General features: G+C 52.6%; 1 protein-coding gene across 1 annotated transcript in view; it reads right to left on the bottom strand.

Annotated features, from left to right (window-relative positions):
• cfap53 (cilia and flagella associated protein 53) overlaps positions 1–20,556 on the bottom strand; it is a 77,073-nt gene that overhangs the window by 47,623 nt on the left and 8,894 nt on the right. The window contains exons 2-3 of the mRNA XM_072497423.1: positions 9,578–9,795; positions 5,862–6,035 (exon numbers count right to left, since the gene is read on the bottom strand). Coding sequence (XP_072353524.1) covers positions 5,862–6,035; positions 9,578–9,795 — 392 coding nt within the window. The remainder of the gene's footprint in view (positions 1–5,861; positions 6,036–9,577; positions 9,796–20,556) is intronic.

Raw genomic sequence — 20,556 nt, 5'->3', positions numbered from 1 at the left:
GAGGTGCTGGCACTTTGAAGTAGTTGGGAATATTGGTGGAGTGGGGGTTGGAGGATGGGGGATTTTCTTTTCCTCCGATGTGGAGGGTTTTGTTTCTTTTTTTACGGTTGGATTGACAAAGCGAGGCAGGGGAGAAAAATTTGTAAGGTGGAAGGTCAAAATGTATGAAAGCTCTATGTGCATCAGATTTGGAGATGACAACACGCTAATGTCTTCCAAAAGGGTAGTCCTCCCTTATTGGATAATTGGATCAACCTTTTCATCTTTACAGATGTGGTTTCTAATGACATGCTTCTACTGTTAAGCAGGACATTGATGAAGAAAACGCAGTTGTCATTAGACAGAACAATCATTTTTGGGAACACTGCAGATCTACATTTTACTAGGTCAGGACTGCCATTACTGCTTACCATTAAACAAGCCAGAAATTTCTCAAATAATTCATGAAGTCTTGTCAACTTCGGGGAATAGGAATTTAATAGACAAAAAGAACATTTGGAAATTGTACAGACAATTATGCACATCTGGGGCTACAAAATCTGAATGCTTCATTGCAAGCTGCTGGAGCGCTTGATAAAGAATGCAGTGACCTTATTGAGCAACTCATGGCTCAGTGAGAAATTTGTATAAAATATCAAAAGAGACCATTAGCCAGAGAATCTAACAATCAGTGACAATGGACTTAAAAGCATGGGTCAAAGATTGTGATTTTTTTTGCTGCACTTTATTGATATGCTGACCAGACCATTGTATTACATGGTATGGACAAACGGACCATGATCGATAAAGTCATGGATAAGGTCATGACGAAATGTGAGGGAACAGGATGATGGACACAAGTGGAATTCCTGACAGATAATGGTGGGGAATTTGCCAATGTGGAATTTTGAGATGTGTGAAAACTGGAACATGATAGTTCTGCACACTGCAGCTGAGAGCCCAATCAGTATTGGTCTGTGCGAGATAAATAATAGAACATATAGAACTTAGAACATACAGTGCAGAAGGAGGCCATTCAGCCCCTCGAGTCTGCACCGACACACTTAAGCCCTCACTTCCACCCTATCCCCGTAACCCAATAATCCCTCCTAACTTTTTGGACACTAAGGGCAATTTAGCATGGCCAATCCACCTAACCTTCACGTCTTTGGAATGCTGGAGGAAACTGGAGCACCCGGAGGAAACCCACGCAGACACGGGGAGAACGTGCAGATTCCGCACAGACAGTGACCCAGCGAGGAATCGGACCTGATAATAATCTTTATTGGTGTCACAAGTAGGCTTTCATTAACACTAAAATGAAGTTACAGTGAAAAGCCCCTAGTCGCCACACTCTGGCGCCAACTCGGGTACACTGAGGGAAAATTCACCTAACAAGCACTTGTGGGAGGAAACCGGAGCACCCGGAGGAAACCCACGCAGACACAAGGCGAACGTGTAGACTCCGCACAGACAGTGACCCAAGGCGGGAATTGAACCCAGGTCCCTGGCACTGTGAAGCAACAGTGCTAACCACTGTGCTACCATGCCGCCTCTTTTTTAAAAATACCATGTATTGCTTGCCCTAGTGGTGCTGCTGCACAGCCGGGCGGCCAGACGCCAGCAGTAGCATCTCCAGATGCTCAAGGTGATGGCCCCATGTGCCGGACCGCTCCACACACCTTGAGGACCCCGCTGCCCATCAGGCAAGGAGGGGACCCAGAGGGGGAGTCCCGCAAGGGCCCAGGATGTACAGGCGTCGCTGGTCGTTTGAACAGATGACGGACAGTGCGTACAGTTAGGAGGCTCCGCCTCAACAATTCTTGAGTATAAGAATTAGCAAGTCATGTTGCAGCTGTATAGGACCTTAGTTAGGCCACACTTGGAGTATAGTGTTCAATTCTGGTCGCTACACTACCAAAAGGATGTGGAGGCTTCAGAGAGGGTGCAGAAGAGATTTACCAGCATGTTGCCTGGTATGGAGGGCTTTAGCTATGAGGAGCGGTTGAATAAACGCGGTTTGTTCTCACTGGAATGACGGAGGTTGATGGGTGACCTGATAGAGGTCTACAAAATTATGAGGGGCATAGACAGAGTGGATAGTCAGAGGCTTTTTCCCAGGATAGTGGGGTCAATTACTCGGGGGCATAGGTTTAAGGTGTGAGGGGCAAGGTTTAGAGGAGATGTACGAGGCAAGTTTTTTACACAGAGGGTAGTGGGTGCCTAGAACTCGCTGCTGGAGGAGGTGTTGGAAGCAGGGACGATAGTGACATTTAAGGGGCGTCTTGATAAATACATGAATAGGCTGGGAATAGAGGGATACGGACCCAGAAAGTGTGCAAGATTTTAGTTTAGACGGGCAGGGTTGGAGGGCCGAAGGGCCTGTTCCTGTGCTGTACTTTTCTTTGTTCTTTGTTCTAACAAAGAGGCGGTACGGCATCTGTGCGATGCCCTCTTGATCATTCCAGGTCTCGAGCGGGGACCTCTGTGGTATCTCACAGACCACAGCCCAGAGGTGCATCTGACAGGTCACGGCTATTCTGTTTGCCCGGGCGGAAAATTACATCAACTTTGACATGGACGGAGCCCAGCAAGATGCCTGAGTAGCAGGTTTCTCCACCATCGCCAGGCTGTCCCAGTTCCAGGTGGGGTAATAGATGGCATGCTTATTGCCCTGCGCTCACCTGGCCATCTGGGAGTGCCCTACGTTAAAAGAAAGGGGTTCCACTCCCTCAACATACATCTCGTGTGCGACCACCACATGAAGATCATGCATGGGTTTGCACGCTTCCCAGCGACCCTTTCTGGGCAGCGTTTTGCCACGCGGAGGCTCCCCTCCATGCCAGCAGCTGCAGTGATGTTTGGAGATGGCTCCTGGGCCTCCCCCAACGGGGAGTTAGTTTTAGGGTTGGTGGAGGGAGAGAGGGCAGTGTTGCCAGTTGGGACCCCAAAATCTCCCTCCACAACCTCCTCCTGGGCCAGGCGGAAAAAGACCTGGCCCCCAGAAAGAGGGCGCGATTCTCCACTCCCACGCCGGTTGGGAGAATCGCCTGGGCCGCCAAAATTTCCGGGGGATACCGGTCCGACGCCCTCCCGCCATTCTCCCAAGCGGCGGGAACGGCCCGGTCGAGTTTCGCGGGCCGCAGGCCGGGGAATTGCCGGAGACACCGAAAATGGCGATTCTCCGGCACACCCGCTATTCTGAGGCCCAGATGGGCCGAGCGGCCAGGCCAAAATGGCGGGTTCCCCCCCAGCGCCATCCACACCTGGTCGCTGCAGTCGTGAGCGGTGCGTGAACACTGGGGGGGGGCGGCCTGTGGGGGGGCGAGGGGGGATCCTGCACCGGGCTTTACCTGATCTCCCACCCACCAATCGTCGGGCTGTCCTCTCTGAAGGGGGACCTCCTTCCTTCCGCGGCCCCGCAAGATCCGTCCCCCACCTTCTTGCGGGGCGGACTTAGAGAGGACGGCAACCACGCATGCGCAGGTTGGCGCCGGCCAACCCGCGCATGCGCGGATGACGCCCGTTATGCGGCGCCGGCCGCATCATCTATGCGGCGCCGCTTTTACGCGGGCGACAAGGCCTGGCGCGTGTAGATGACGCGGCCCCGATCCTGGCCCATTGTCATGGCCTGAATCGGTCGGGACCGGGGCCGTTCCGCGCCTTCGTGAACCTCGACGGCATTCACGACGGCGCGGCCACTTCGGTGTGGGAGTAGAGAATCGAGCCCAGAGTATATGTGATGGAGGGAGGGGTCCCTCAGGCCAAGCATGAGCAGTGCCACCCCAGATCTAACCTCCCCAGTAGATTGAGGTGGGGCAGGAGGAGCTCCATGGGGAGGTAGGGCGGGACGTTCGACAGTACGATACGTTCTGCAGTGGCCTTCAGTGGGCCCACTGCCACTTACATCCCACCCACCGTGAGCCCCTTCTCAAGGGCGAGGTGGACTGCGTGCTCAGCCCGAAGGAAAAACACAGCCTTGACGTACATGCGCGAGGCGGCCACAATGGTTGAGGAGCCGACGACCCCGGCCATTGTGCGTGTGTATGCCTCGATGGTCATGGTGGGGTGGGCGTAATATTTAACCCCAAGCTGCCTAGTAAGCAGCGGAATGTGATGGGGTCGCGGGAGTGGTGGTGGGGGGGGGGGGGGATTGGAAGCCGCCACCCTGAATAGGTGGCGTTGGAAGGCCCCACCACTGGCGAAGATGGTGACGCCATTGGGGTACCGGTTACGCCCACCCCAATGTGGCTTTAGCTGTGTTAATGAAGATCAGTAGGAAGGCGGGGAGGCAAAAACGCCCTGGTCAGCCCCACTCTCACATCGCCTTTGGTGTTGAAGTCTTAGAGTCAGAGTCTTAAGCCGGGGGGGGGGCCCAGCAATCACACAGCCCATGAGAGGTTCCACTCCCACCTTGGGTGTTGGGTGGGAGAACAGAGGGTGTGGCAGAGTCTTCAGTTCAGGGGGGCCCAGCAAGGCTAAAGACCATATAGTCCCTCTTCCTCCTTGGGTGATGGATGGGAGGACAGAGGTGAGGCAGAGTCTGTCGTGTTGTGTGTTCCGCTACACAAACAAACCAACACGGTTGTAGATGGTACAACTCTGTTTTAATACTCTTGACAACAACATCTGTAAACTTATGACTGTGGTTCGTACTTAACCCTTTAACCTGTGGACCCAGTCCTAACACTATCTTAGAGAGGCAATCAGCACATGGTGCATGTCGGAGTGGCACACTGTGAGCTCTGTGCCCTGAGCTGTCTCCTGCTGGAATGAGCGGGAACTGTGGTGTTCCCTGTGTTATAGTGCGTGTGCTCTCACTGGTAATTGGCTGCGATGTTATGTGTGTGCTGGTTGGTCCAACTGCCTGTCCATCAGTGTGTGTGTGATTGCACCATGATATGCTGATGTGGATATCATGACAAGCGGGACGGAGTGGCGTGAACCACTCCGGCGTCGGGCCGCCCCAAAGGTGCGGAATCTTCTGCACCCTCAGGGTCTAGGCCCACCCCGGAGTGGTTGGCGCCCCGCCGGCCGGCGGGATAGGGGCCTGGCGCCACGCCAACCGGCGGCGAAGGGCCTCCGCCGGCCGGCGCGAGTTGGCGCATGCGCGGGAGCGTCAGCGCGCACTGGCGTCATTCCCGCGCATGCGCACAGGGAGTCACTTCCGCGCCGAGAATGGCGGATGACCACGGCCTCCGGTGCGGAAGGAATAGAGTGCCCCCACGGCACAGGCCCACCCGCCGATCGGTGGGCCCCGATTGCGGGCCAGGCCACCGTGGGGGCACCTCCCGGGGCCAGATCCCCCCGCGCCCCCCCAAGAACCCTGGAGCCCGCCCACGCCACCAGGGCCCGCCGGTAAGAGACCAACTACAATTTACGCCGGCGGGACCGGCATAGAACGGGCGGGACTTTGACCCATCGCGGGCCGGAGAATCCGGACAGCCCCGGGGCCCATTGAGTCGCGCCGGACCCCGCCATTCTCCGAAGCGCCACGCCGGTTTTTGGGGGGTGGGAGAATTGGGAGGACGGCGGGGGCGGGATTCACGCCGACCCCCGGCGAATCTCCTACCCAGCGGGGGGTCAGAGAATCCCACCCCAGGTAACTAACTGAAAACATACATGTATATTTAAAAACCCAAGACATGCCCAGAGTTCGGGGAAGCATAGAGCCACTCAGTATCCTCATCACTAGGCAGGCACTTGACTGAATTAATAATCCCATTTAATTCCATAAATTTTAGCACTCTCATTTGTCCTATTCTCTTGATTTTATTCCACTTTTTAAGTGGGTTTTGGAGGTTGCACAAAGCTGAGTTTCTTGAATTAAAGACGAGGATAAATTCCTCAGACCCAGAGGCTCATCCAATATAAAATGTTACCTGAACTGCTGATCAAGTTTCTCTGCAACCAGTTTTTGTCGTTCCTTCTCCTTTTTTATCTTCAAGTCTTTTACATGTTGTCTGATTTTTGCTTGTCGCTCTAAAGGTGTTTCCCCCATAAGGGACAGTTGGTTCATGTGTTCCTTTTCTTCGGCTTCCAGAAGGTCTCGTAGCCTCAACGATTGAAACAAAATTGCATTTAAGAGAGGTTACCATATCAATTGCTATTGAAAATACACAGAAATTGTATCCATTATGGGAGATCCACAGCCAGCATATTAATGATAATTCAGTCATTTTTTGTGCTGAAAACAAATGCCCATTGAAATAAATAAAGTGAATTAAGTAAAGATTAAGTTAACTCCAAAGATGATCAAAGACTGGTGAAAGCAGTCTAAAGGACATTCTTTTTTTAAAATAAATTTAGAGTACCCAATTCAGTTTTTCTAACAAACGGGCAATTTAGCATGGCCAATCCACCTACCCTGCACATCTTTGGGTTGTGGGGGCGAAACCCAGTCAAACACGGGGAGAATGTGCAGGCTCCACATGGACAGTGACCCAGAGCCGGGATCAAACCTGGGACCTCAACACCGTGAGGCAGCAATGCTAACCACTGTGCCACCATGTTGCCCTTCTTTTTTTTAAAATAAACATTTTATTGAGGTATTTCTTTGGCATTGTAACAGCAACAAAATCAACAATGTACCTAACAAGAAAAATATAAACATAGTGCAAATAACGCCTCCCTCTCCCACAGGTCCTATCATTTCTTACCCCCCTAAACTAAGCTAACCTAACCCACTCTCCCCCCCCCCACCCCAAACCTTTCTGCTGACGATTAATTCTCTGCAAGGAAGTCGACGAATGGTTGCCAGCTCCGGGCGAACCCTAACAGAGACCCTCTCATGGCGAACTTAATTTTCTCCAGGCAGAGGAAGCCAGCCATGTCCGAAAGCCAGGTCTCTGATTTTGGGGGCTTTGAGTCCCTCCATGCTAGTCATTTGCGGCTCCGGGCTATCAGGGAAGCAAAGGCCAGAACGTCCGCCTCTTTCTCCTCCTGGATTCCCGGATCCTGCGATACCCCAAAAATCACCATCTCTGGACTCATTGCCACCCTTGTATTTAATACCGTGGACATGGCGTCAGCAAACCCCTGCCAAAATCCCCACAGTTTTGGGCATGCCCAGAACATGTGGACATGATTCGCTGCCCCCCCGCGCACTTCGCACACCTGTCCTCCACCCCAAAGAATCTGCTCATCCGGGCCACTGTCATGTGAGCCCAGTGAACAACCTTAAATTGGATCAGGCTGAGCCTGGCACACGTTGCGGTCGCGTTGACCCTACCCAACCCGTCCGCCCAAAGGCCCTCCTCTATCACTCCCCCCAGCTCCTCCTCCCACTTTTGCTTCAGCTCCTCGGTCTGCGACTCCTCCGAACCCATAAGCTCTTTATATATATACCTGATCCACTACTTTAAGGTGTGTCTCCAGTCTTCTTACATTGGCCACCAGCTGCCTGCCCTTAACGAACCCAGTCTGATCCTCCACTATAACGTCTGGTACACAGTCCTCAATCCTGAAGGACAAATTTTGGCCAGAAGTTTGGCATCTACGTTCAGCAAGGAAATCGGCCTGTAAGACCCACATAGATCCGCGTCCTTGTCCCTTTTCAGAAAGAGCGAGATCATGGCCTGTGACATCGTCTGCGGAGAGCCCCCCTTTCCTTGCCCTCATTAAAGACCTTCATCAGTACCGGCCCCAATATTCCAGAGAACTTTTTATAGAACTCGGCTGGGTACCCGTCCGGTCCCGGGGCCTTGCTCGACTGCATGGCCTTCAGACCCTCCACTATCTCCTCCAGCCCGATCGGGGCCCCCAGCCCTTCTACCAGCTCCCCATCCACCTTCGGGAAAGTCAGCCCGTCCAAAAAGTGCCTCATCCCCTCCGGCACCGCAGGGGGTTCCAACCTATACAACCTGCTATAAAATCCCGAAAGGTCTTGCTCACCCCCGCCGAGTCCCCAACTAAGTTCCCATCCTCGTCAATAACTTTCCCTATTTCTCTAGCTGCCTCCCTCTTTCTGAGCTGCTGTGCAAGCATCCTGCTGCCTTCTCCCCGTACTCGTAAATCGCCCCCTTCACCTTTCTGAGCTGTTCCACTGCCCTTCCCTGGTTAACAAACCAAATTCCGCCTGTAGCCTCCGGCGTTCCCTTAGAAGCCCTGCCTCTGGAGCCTCCGCATATCTATCCACTCGTAGAATCTCTTTCACCAGTCGGTCCGTTTCTGCCCTATCCGTCCTGTCCCTCTGAGCACGGATCAAGATCAGCTCTCCTCTCACCACTGCCTTCAGCGCTTCCCAGACCACCGCTGCTGAGACCTCCCCCGTATCGTTTACCTGCAGGTAGTTCAGCATGCACTTCCTCAGCCTCTCGCACACCGCTTCATCTACCAGTAGCCCTACATCCAACCTCCATTGTGGGCGCTGCTTGCTATCCATACTAACCTGCAGGTTCACCCTGTGCAAAGCATGGTCCGAGATCATAATCGCCGAATACCCTGTGTCCACCACCCCCGCCAATAGGGCCCTACCCACGACAAAGAAATCTATCCGGGAATACACCTTGTGTACGTGGGAGTAAAAAGAAACTTCCTTGGCCCTCGGCTGCCTCAATCTCCATGAATCCACCCCTCTCCATCTGCTCCATGAACCCTTTCAGCTCCTTTGCCATTACTGGCACCTTACCTGTTCTCGAGCATGACCAGTCCAGGCCTGGATCAATAACCGTGTTAAAATCCCCTCCCATAATCAGCCTGTGCAAATCCAGGTCCAGAATCGTCCCTCGCACCCTCTTTATAAAATCCCCATCATCCCAATTTGGCGCAGATACATTGACCAGCTCTACTTTCATCCCCTGCACCTTGCCACTAACCATGATATATCGGCCTCCCACATCCAAGACTATTCTCCCCACCTCAAATGCCACCCGCTTGTTAACCAGGATTGCAACCCCTCTAGTCTTTGTATCCAGCCCCGAGTGGAAAACCTGACTAATCCAGCCTTTCCTCAACCTGACCTGATCCACTACTTCAAGGTGTGTCTCCTGCAGCATTAATACATCCGCCTTCAGTCCCCTCAGGTGCGCAAACACACGTGCCCTCTTTACCGGCCCATTTAGCCCCCGGACATTCCAGGTGACCAGCCTAGTTGGGGGGCAAAGTGCCCGCCCCACCCACCGGTCAGCCATCCCCTTTCTTGGGCCTGCCTCCAGCCCATGCGCCGTGCCTTGTGCTGCCCTTCTAAAGGTCGTTCTTAAAGGTGGGGTGAGCTGGTGGAAGCATTTGGGGAGAAAATACCAAAGTATGAATTATGGGCAACTGGATGGCAAAGGGGAGGGAGGTGTACCAGAGGATGGAGTAGGAGAAATTAAGAGTTCTGGTGGGATGGGGTGGGGAAAAGGGTAGAGCAGGTATAGAGATGATAGACAGCTCGGGAAGAAGAAGGCTATGAAGGGATTTAAAAATAAGGGGCGGGATATACCGCGCAACTGGCCACATGTTTTACAGCGGTCGGATATTCTGATCCCGCTGATGTCAATAGGGTTTCACTCTAGCCCATGACAGGGGTGTGCCGTTGACAGGACTAGAAGATCCTACCGGTCACAACAGCTGAAATGTTCTGGCTCAGGATGTGGTTTTAGTAGCTGCCATTTACCTTGCTCTCCTTTTTTCTATGTCAATTTTGTAAAACTCCATGGCCTTTTGGACCATATGCCTAATGTTGCCCTTTAATTGCATCTGTTCTTCTTCTAGAATAACGTAATTCTGGATTTCACACTCTTTGCGGGCCTTCACAAAATTTGCATACTCTTCAGCAATTAAATCCTTTTCGAGCTCCTTCATCACGTCTACATTAGCTGGAGATTTTGCTAGCTGCCAAAGAAAAAAATTATAAGGTTTAAGAACTTATCACAGGGTTACCTAACAATTACCTCGCACCATCAAGAAATTATAACTAAGGGATTAGTAGCATAATGTTGAATGACATTTAAAGCCTGGGTTTGAATCCAGCCCAGTTTTGTTACCTCTGCATAATGCTGGTATAATCTGAAGCTACTTATACTATGTCAATTTACATGATATACTGTCTGCCATTCTAGACTGGAGCTTTCTACTTACCTCCTCAATTTGTATCTCTCTGACTCTGCTGTCCATAATCCTGGGACAGCAACAGGTACAACAGCACAATGATCATGATTTTAAAAATAAATTTAGAGTACCCAATTCATTTTTTTCCAATTAAGCGGCAATTTAGCATGGCCAATCCACCTACCCGGCACATCTTTTTTTGGCTTGTGGGGGTGAGACCTATGCAGACACGGGGAGAATGTGCAAAGTCCATACGGACAGTGACCCGGGCCAGGTTCGAACCCACGTCGTCGGCGCCGTGAGGCAGCAGTGCTAACCACTGCGCCGCCGTGCTGCCCACACAATGATTATGTTATTAGTAATCCAAGAGACAAGTTTTAAATGGGGGTACTTGATGGCAGTTCTGGAGCGGTTTGGGATTGGACCAAGATTTGTGAACTGGTAAAGTTACTATATAAGGAGCCGAGGGCGAGTGTCCGCACAAACAACATCAGCTCGAGATACTTTTCTCTCCACTGTGGGACTAGGCAGGGATGTCCTATGCTCCCCCTGCTGATTGCACTCGCGATTGTGCCGTTGGCCATCACATTAAGAGGTTCGGGGGTATGGAAATAAATAGTGCGGGGGGGGGATAGAGCATAGGGTGTCCTTATACGCCTATGATTTGCTGTTAAACGTGTCGGAACCGAGTGTGTCGACAGGGGGAATATTGGAGCTGCTTCGAGTATTTGGGTCTTTCTCGGGGTACAAACTAAATCTAGACAAGAGTATTTTGTGGTGTCTCGGCCGGGGGTTGGGGCAGGGGTGGGGGGGCTGCCATTCCGTAGGGCAGGGACTCACTTCAGGTACCTGGTGGTGCAGGTTGCCCGGGAGTGGGGGGAGCGGGGGGGTGCTCCACAGGTACAACATTTCTAGTTTGGTGGAGAGAGTGAAATCTGATCTGGCAAGGTGGGATGGTCTCCCCTCTGTCACTGGCGGGTCGGGTACAGGCGGTTAAAATGAATGTGTTGCCACGATTTCTGTTTATTTTTCAATGCCTGCCGATTTTCCTGCCAAAGGCTTTTTTCAGAGAGATTGAGGGAAGGATTACTTTGTTCATATGGGGAGGGAAGGTGGCCAGAATTAGAAATGGTAAATGAAATGAAAATCGCTTATTGTCACAAGTAGGGTTCAAAATTAAGTTACTGTGAAAAGCCCCTAGTCGCCACATTTCGGCGCCTGTTCGGGGAGGCTGGTATGGGAATTGAACCGTGTTGCTGGCCTGCCTGGATCTTCTTTAAAAGCCAGCTATTTAGCCCTGTGCTAAACCAGCCCCTAAGGTGCTGCTACAGAGGGGAAGGCAGGCAGGGGGTTTGGGTCTTCCGAATCTGATGTATTACTACTGGGGGGCAAAGGTGAGAAGGTGCGGAGCTGGGTCAGAGGGGTTGTTTCCCAGTGGGTCAGAATGGAGGAGAGTTTGTGCAGGGGTTCGGATTGAAAGCACTAGCAACAGCGCCGCTCCCGATAGCTCCGGGGAAGTACTCAGGGAGTCCGGTAATAATAGCTTGATTGAGAATTTGGAGGCAGTTTCGCCAACACTTTGGGTTGGGGGCAGGGTCAAGAAAAATGCCGATTCGGGGGAACCACAGATTTGAGCCAGGGTGGTGGGATGGAAATTTTCGGAAATGGGAGGAGAAGGGGATTAAGACACTAAAAGATTTGTTTCTTCGGGGTGAGTTTGCAGGGCTGAAGGAGCTGGAAGCAAAGTATGGCTGGAGCAGGGGGAAATGTTTAGATACATGCAGGTTCGAGATTTTGCCAGAAAGGAGATATAGAGCTTTCTGGTGGAGCCGGCCTCCACATTGCTGGAAGAGGTACTGACCACAACCCAAAAAAAGATGTGCCGGGTAGGTGGATTGGCCATACTAAATTGGAGAAGGGGGTAGTGTCAGCGGTTTACAGAGCTATTTTGGACGAGGAGGAGACACCACTGGAAGGGATCAAAGCAAAGTGGGAGGAAGAGTTGGGAGAGGATATGGAGGAGGGGTTCTGGTGTGAGGTGCTTCGGAGAGTGAATGCCTCCACCTCATGCACGAGGTTGGGCCTGATACAGCTGAAGGTGGTACACAGAACACACCTCACGAGGGCGAGGATGAGCCGATTCTTTGAAGGAGTAGAAGATGTGTGTGAACGTTGCGGGGGGGGCCCCGCTAATCACGTTCATATGTTTTGGTCCTGTCCAAAGCTAGAGGATTACTGGGAGGAGGTTTTTAGGGTAATTTCTAAAGTGGTGCACGCGAAACTAGACCCGGGCCCCCGGGTGGCCATATTCGGCGTGTCGGACCAGCCAGGGTTGGAAACGGGTGCAGAGGCAGATGTTGTCGCCTTCGCCACGTTGATCGCCCGAAGGCAGATCCTGATGGGATGGAGAGCAACCTCTCCACCCTGTGGCGGGGGGACTTGTTGGAATTCTTGACTCATGAGACGGTTAAGTTTGAACTGAGGGGAAGGATGGAGGGGTTTTACAATTCATGGGCATTATTCATCATGCAGTTTCAAGAACTTGATAACATCGAACATTAGTTGGGGGGGTGGGTGGGAGGGTTGGGGGGAGGGGGACGGTGTGTGTTGATGGTGATTATGGGTGATTCCTGATTCCTTTTTGACATTTGTCTATGTGAACATGCGGGCTTATGTTTATGGTTTGGTGGGAGGATGGGATCGTTGTTATTTATATGGGGATTGACATATTTGTTACTGATTATTGTTTGTTGTTGGTGGGTGTAAATTTGGGAGAAAATGTGAAAAAGGAGAATAAAAAATATATATTTTTTTAAATCCAAGAGACAAGTTCAAATTCCACAATGGAAAGGGGAGTTTAAATTCAGTTAATTAAATCAATATGGGATAAAACATTAGTCTCGGTAACATGAAACTACCTGATTATCATTAAAAATTCATTTGGTTCACTGGAGGACATTAGGAAAGAAAATGTGCCATCTTTACCCTGGCTTGGCACATATGTGAGTGCAGGTCTTGAGCAACGTTGTCAACTCTTTGGTATTCTTTGAAATGACCCAACAAGCAATTTAGTTGTTTCAATATTCTCCACACAACTATAGCACGGTAGCACAGTGGTTAGCACTGTCGCTTCACAGCACCAGTGTCCCAGTTCGATTCCCGGCTTGGGTCACTGTCTGTGTGGAGTTTGCATGTTCTCCCCGTCTGCATAGGTTTCCCCCGGGTGCTCCCGTTTCCTCCCACAAATCCCGAAAGACTTGTGAATTGGACATTCTGAATTCTCCCTCAGTGTACCTGAACAGGCACTGGTGTGCGGCGACTAGGAACTTTTCACAGTAACTTCATTGTAGTGTTAATGTAAGTCTACTTGTGGCAATAATAAAGATTATTATTATAGTAAGGATAAAACTGAATGGACCTGGCATCGACCTCAGCACCAAATATAATGAAGGATTGTTTGAGACTCACAGGCCGGGATTCTCCCCCAACCGGCGGGCGGGCCGTACTGGCGCCCAAGAGTGGCGTGAGCCATTCCGGCGTCGGGCTTCCCGGAAGGTGTGGAATCCTCCGCTTCTTCGGGGGCTAGGCCGGCGCTGGAGTGGTTGGCGCCACGCCAAATGGCGCCGAAGGGCCTCTGGCGGCCAGCGCGAGTTGGCACATGCGCAGGAGCGCCAGCGTGTTCTGGCACATGCGCAGAACCGCTGGCATGTTTCTTGCGCAAGCGCAGGGGGTTTCTTCTCCACGCCGGCCGTGGCGGAGCTTTACACAGTCCGGCGTGGAGGGAAAGAGTGCCCCCACGGCACAGGCCTGCCCGCAGATCGGTGGGCCCTGATCGCGGGCCAGGCCACCGTGGGGGCCCCCACCGGGGCTGGATCCCCACGCCCCCCCACCCCCCGAGGACTCCGCAGGCCGCCCTCAGAGCCAGGTCCCGCCGGTACGGACCTGGTCTAATCCACGCCAGCGGGAATGGCCGAAAATAGGCAGCCGCTCAGCCCATCGGGGACCGGAGAATCACCGGGGGGGGGCACTGCCAACGGCCCCCGTTCGCTGCGGTGCGATCCCCACCCCCACCAAACAACTGACGCCGGAGAATTCGGCAGCCGACGTCGGAGCGGCGGGGATGGGATTCACGCCGCCACCCGACGATTCTCTGACCCGGCGGGGGGTCGGAGAATCCCACTCAGTTGCTGGGAACCAAGGTGGGTACAAACCAAAAAATAGCCCTGCTGACCAACTTAGTTCCCCAGTTCCATACAGCCCCTAAGCCTTCTGGGGAAGGTGGGATGACTGCACAACAAGGCTACTCATCCCAGGAGATAGCTGATACAACTCGGGAAGAGCCTATTGAAGCCAAATAAAGAAATGCAATGGGATTTTCCAATCAGCCTCCTAGTCCCTGAAAGCAAAGTGGAACCAGTTTTGGTGCCTGAAGTTGGCCAACTGGCAGCGGACCATGTTGCCAAGACTAATGGCAGGCCTAGAGGCCCTCACAGCCTTCCCTTTGGAACAATTCTAATACTAAATTTCTGAACTCAGACGTCAGTCTGCTGTTGTACCTCCAATCAAGTCTTAGCCCCTCAAAGCCTGATTAACTGGAAGTCTCTGATCGGTATCTAACAAGCAGACAAATTCTATCACTGCATCACCATCCATTTAAAGAAACTCTGTGCGGCTGTCTTCAGCTAGGAACTCACTGGAAATTCTGTGAGCAGGAACCCCTGCCCCCTCTTGACTTCGACATTTTGAGTTCTGCAAATCACGTGAACTGATATTCAAATTTTAAAAATTCATTTTTATGGGATGTGGGCTTCACTGGCTAGTACATCATTACCCATCCCTAATTACTCTTGAGAATTTGGTGCTGAGCTGCCTTCTTGAACTGCCGAAGTCCACGTCATGTATGTACACCCACTGTGTTATTAGGGAGAGTTCCAGGATTTTGACCATTTAACAGTGAAGGAATGGTAATACATTTCCAAGTCAGGATGGTGAATGACTTGGAGGGGAACTTCCAGGTAGTGGTGTTCCCATGTATCTACTGCCCTTGTTCTTCTAGATGGTAGTGGTCATTGGTTTAGAAGGTGCTGCCTCAGGAGGTTTGGTGAGTTCCTGCAGTGCATCTTGCAGATGGTACACACTGCTGTTACTGTGCATCGGTGGTGCCAGTACGGCAGAGGCTCTTCAGCGCCGTTTGGCGTGGCGCCAACCACTCCAGCGCCGGCCTAGCCCCCGAAGAAGCGGAGGATTCCGCACCTTCCGGGAAGCCCGACGCCGGAATGGTTCACGCCACTCTTGGGCGCCAGTACGGCCCGCCCACCGGTTGGGGGAGAATCCCGGCCTGTGAGTCTCAAACAATCCTCATCCTCCCCGTGTGTGCGTGGGTTTCCTCCGGGTGCTCCGGTTTCCTCCCACAGTCCAAAGATGTGCAGGTTAGGTGGATTGGCCATGATAAATTTCCCTTAGTGTCCAGAATTGCCCTTAGTGTTGGGTGGGGTGACTGGGTTATGGGAATGGGGTGGCAGTGTTGACCTTGGGTAGGGTGCTCATTCTAAGAACCGGTGTAGACTCGATGGGCCGAATGGCCTCCTTCTGCACTGTAAATTCTATGAATCCTTCATTATATATAGAATGTTCTGCACAGAAGCAGGCTCAACTGGTTTTGCATCAAATCCCATCGACATGTTTCTTTTCTAAACAACTCATTGACACTATGCATTAGTTTCTCCCTCTTTCAGGGCTACCTGAATGTGCTACTTATGTTACGATCCTCGTTGATGATATAACTGGATGGAAAGATTCAGAATGGGACCCTGACTCATAAGACCGTACCTTTTGCTTTTCTTTATAAAACATGAAAGAACAGAGTCACAGGATGCTGATTAGTTTTAGCAACAATAAGGCAATGTATGTGAAAAGTTGGATACAATACTCCTTTACTCCCCCTTATTTTAATAAATGCATATATATTTAAAGATTAATGTGGATTACAAAGCAACAATGGTCTCATTAACATAAAACATCCCTTTTAAGCACACAAGAAGACGGTGATAAAATACACGCATTCTGCTCTGAACCCAAGTTAGAGTCTGTGGATTTCTTCTTAAAATCCCCCAAGGTGATGATCACATGAGAGTTTCGAAACTCCACTCTACAAAACACACTTTAAAATTGTCTTATAATTATGCTTTCCCTTAGCAGTTTGCAGTCTGAAATCCAGTCCATGTTTTACAAATGTTCCTTTAATCCAAGCTTCTGCTCCACTTTTAACAATGAATCCATTCCAGGATTTTACACCACCCCTTTTAGGTTCTCTTAACTGCTTTTACACAAACTCCAAGGTCCAGCCACCGAGTTCCATAGTTATTTCAACTCAAGTTCCACGGGCTGTAACAAAATCTCACACATCTGAAAATCACTTCAGATATCTTTCTGGCATCTCAGCCTGTTTTTTTCAGCTCTGTCTGTCTTTACTGAACAGTTCTCTGTTTCAGTACCTTTAACCTGAGAATAATTGGAAACTTCTCTCCATTTCTCTATGATGCACTATCAATTACCACAAAGACGAGAGCAGTGGAATAATCAAGGCTTTATTAAGCAAAGATGTGGTGCCTCCTGTAGCTGGAACCAGAATGGCTGCAGCACCGGCGAGCACACACATTTACCCATGTACCTCTATTATACGTGTCTTACCATAATACATATAATACTGCTAATGGTGTCTACCACATTCACCCCCTGTTAAAAAAATAGTCCGGCGGGGGTGGTGGAAAAAAGAATCACAAGTTCACTCTGTCGGGGGCCTCCTCTGCGATCACCTCAGTCTTGGAGGTGATGTGGGCGCCGACTTGGTCACCTGTGACTCTGGGAACGTGTTGTCCTCATCTTCGTCACCCCTGAGTGGAACCAATGGGAGGACGGATCCACCTGGGGCAGGGGCTGCGGTGAGGTTCGCTGGGGGACGGTGAGTGGCGCAGGGGTGAGTGAGGCAACCGGGGGGTGGGAGGGGGGCGGTGTCAGGTCGGGGGCCGTGGGTGAAGATCCAGCGGGTGCCAGGTCCCAGAGGGAGACTGTGTCCTGGCGCCCGTCGGGGTGTGCCACGTAGGTGTACTCCGGGTTCACGTGTAGGAGGTGGACCCTTTCGACCAAAGGGTCCGACTTATGGTTCCGCACATGCTTGCGAAGGAGGACAGGTCCAGGAACTGTCAGCCATGTTGGGAGCGAGACCCCGGAGGTGGACTTCCTGGGAAGGCAAAGAGACGTTCATGAGGGGTCTCGTTAGTCGCGGTGCAGAGGAGCGATCAGATGGAGTGGAGTGTGTCGGGGAGGACCTCCTGCCAGTGGGAGACCGGAAGATTTTTAGACTGCAGGGCCAGCAGGACGGCCTTCCAGACCGTCCCGTTCTCCCTCTCCACCTGTCCGGTTCCCCGGGGGTTGTAGCTGGTCGTCCTGCTCGAGGCGATGCCCTTGCTGAGCAGGAACTGACGCAGCTCATCACTCATAAAATAGGATCCCCGATCGCTGTAGACGTAGGTGGGGAAACCAAACAGTGTGAAGACGCTGTGGAGGGCTTTAATGACCGTGGCAGAAGTCATATCGGGGCATGGGATGGCGAAGGGGAACCGGGAATACTCGTCGACCACGTTCAGAAAGTACACGTTGCGGTCGGTGGAGGGGAGGAGCCCTTTGAAGTCCATGCTGAGGCGCTCAAAGGGGCGGGAGGCCTTCAGGTGCGCTCAATCTGGCTGGTAGAAGAGCGGCTTGCACTCTGCGCAGACCTGGCAGTCTCTGGTGACAGTCCTGACTGCCTCAATGGAGCAGGGCAGGTTGCGGCCTTGATGAAATGAAAGAACCGGTTAACCCCTGGGTGGCAGAGGTCATAGTGGAGAGCCTGGAGTCGGTCCACTTGTGCGCTGGCACATGTACCGCGGATAGGGCATCAGGGTGATACAAAATCTTGTAAATATAGGTGGAGAGCTCGATCCTCCACCTCATGATCTTGTCATTTTTGATCTTGCCCCACTGTGTGTTATTAAACATGAAGGCAATCGACCGTTGGTCAGTGAGGAGAGTGAATCTCCTGCCGGCCAGGTAATGCCTCCAATGTCGCACAGCTTCCACAATGGCTTGGGCCTCCTTTTCGACAGAGGAGTGCCGAATTTCGGAGGCACGGAAGGTGCGGGAAAAGAAGGCCACGGGCCTGCCAGCCTGGTTGAGGGTGGCGGCCAGAGCTACGTCCGATGCATCGCTCTAGACCTGAAAGGGGAGGGACTCGTCGACCGCATGCATCGTGGCCTTGCCGATGTCTGCCTTGATGCGGTTGAAGGCCTGGCGGGCCTCAACCGTCAGGGAAAAAACTGTGGACTGAATGAGTGGCGGGCCTTGTCCTCATAATTAGGGACCCACTGGGCATAGTAGGAGAAAACCCCAGGCATCATTTCAGGGCCTTGGGGCAGTGGGGGAGGGGGAGTTCCATGAGGGGGCACATGCGGTCGGGGTCGGGCCCTAGAACTCCATTTTCCACGACATAGCCAAGGATGGCTAAGCAGTTGGTGCGGATCAGGCATTTCTCCTTATTGTACGTGAGGTTAAGGAGATTGGCGGTCTGGAGGAATTTTTGGAGGTTAGCGTCGTGGTCCTGCTGATCGTGGCCACAGATAGTGACGTTGTCTAGGTACGGGAAGGTGGCCCGCAGTCCGTACCGGTCAACCATTCGGTCCATCTCATGTTGGAAGACCGAGACCCCATTAGTGACGCCGAAGGGAACCCTAAGGAAGTGATAGAGGCGGCCATCTGCTTCGAACGCAGTGCATTGGCGGTCCTCCGGGCGGATGGGGAGCTGGTGGTAGGCGGACTTCAGGTCCACTGTGGAAAAGATCCAATACTGCGCAATCTGATTGACCATGTCAGAGATGCATGAGAGGGGGTATGCGCAAGTTGCGTGTACCGATTGATGGTCTGACTATAGTCAATGACCATCCTGTGTTTCTCCCCAGTCTTTACTACTACCACTTGAGCTCTCCAGGGGCTGTTGCTGGCTTCAATGACCCCTTCCCGCAGAAGCCTTTGGACCTCCGACCTGAAGGTCCTGTCCTGGGCACTGTACCGTCTGCTCCAGGTGGCAACGTGTTTGCAATCCGGGGTGAGGTTCGCAAAAAAGGAAGGTGGATCGACCTTAAGGGTTGTGACGCCGCAGACGATGAGGAGGGGTAGGGGTCCGCCGAATTTTAAGGTTAAGCTTTGGAGGTGGCACTTGAAGTCCAGGCCGAGTAACAGTGAAGCGCAGAGGTGGGGGAGGACGTAGAGCCGTAAGTTGCTAAACTCTACGTCTTGGACGGTGAGGGTCGCAATGTAGTACCCACGGATTTCCACGGAATGGGATCCGGAGGCCAGGGAGATTTTCTGGGTAACAGGGTGTACCGCGAGGGAGCAGCGCCTTACTGTCGTGGGGTGGATGAAGCTCTCTGTACTCCCAGAGTCAAAAAGGCAGGTTGTCTCATGCCCATCGATTTTCACCGTCATTGTTGCAGTCGTGAGGTTGCGGGGCCGGGACTGATCCAAGGGGATTGAGGTGAGCTGCGGCAGATGCTGGGAGGTCCCGGGCTGGTCAGCGGTGGTGGAGATAGCGGCAGGCGATGAACGGCCAGACATGCAGGGGTCCTGAGGCGCCGTCCAAAATGGCTCCGAAGATGGCGGCCCCCACGGGGCGCACATGGCGGGCGGCATCAAAGATGGCGGCGCCCACGGACAGCACGTGGCCTGCGGAGAAGAAGATGGCAGTGCCCACGGGCCGCACGTGGCTTGCGAGGAGAAAAATGGCAGCGCCCCTGGGTCTCACGTGGGGGGTGCAGGAATGCCGGGCCTGGAAACAGCGGCGAACGACCGGGCCTGGCAAACAGAAACAAAGTGTCCCTTCTTTCCACGTCCATTGCAGGTCACGCTCCGCGCCGGGCAGCGCTGCCGGGGGTGTTTGTTCTGCCGGCAAAAATAGCACTTGGGCCCCCCAGGATTGGCTGGCTGCCGCGCGGCGCAGGCTTGCGGTGAGCTGGAGTCGGCAGCTGGTGGGGCCCACGATGGCTGGGTGCCGCGCGGTCGGGGGGGTACGACTGGACGTTACGGGAGGCCACTTCTATGGTGTTTGCGAGCTGCCTAGTTCCCGCAAGATCAAGCGTACCCACTTCCAGTAGGTGCTGGCGGACGTATGCAGACCTCACTCCCGTAACGAAGGCGTCTCGGATTAAAGTTTCTGTGTGCTGGACTGCCGAAACTGCCTGGCAGTCACAGTTCCTCTCCAGGACGTGCAGGGAACGCCAGAAATCGTCCAGAGACTCACCAGGGAGTTGCTGTCTCGTGGACAGGAGGTGCCTGGCGTATAGTTGGTTGACTGGCTTCGGAATAAGTGGGCGCATCCCGGATGAGAGAATAAATGTCAGCGCTCACCCGTGAATAAAGGACTTGGAGCTTCTGCAAATCCGAGGGTTCCTCAGCAGATGTTCGGAGGTAGCTTCCGAAGCAGGCTAGCCAGTGGTGAAAAGCAGATGTAGCATT

This window comes from Scyliorhinus torazame, chromosome 3, assembly GCF_047496885.1.
Source record: "Scyliorhinus torazame isolate Kashiwa2021f chromosome 3, sScyTor2.1, whole genome shotgun sequence".
In the NCBI taxonomy this organism is placed as follows: domain Eukaryota; kingdom Metazoa; phylum Chordata; class Chondrichthyes; order Carcharhiniformes; family Scyliorhinidae; genus Scyliorhinus; species Scyliorhinus torazame.
Note: the sequence above shows the minus strand (reverse complement) of the source record. Positions and strands in the feature narration are given on the sequence as shown.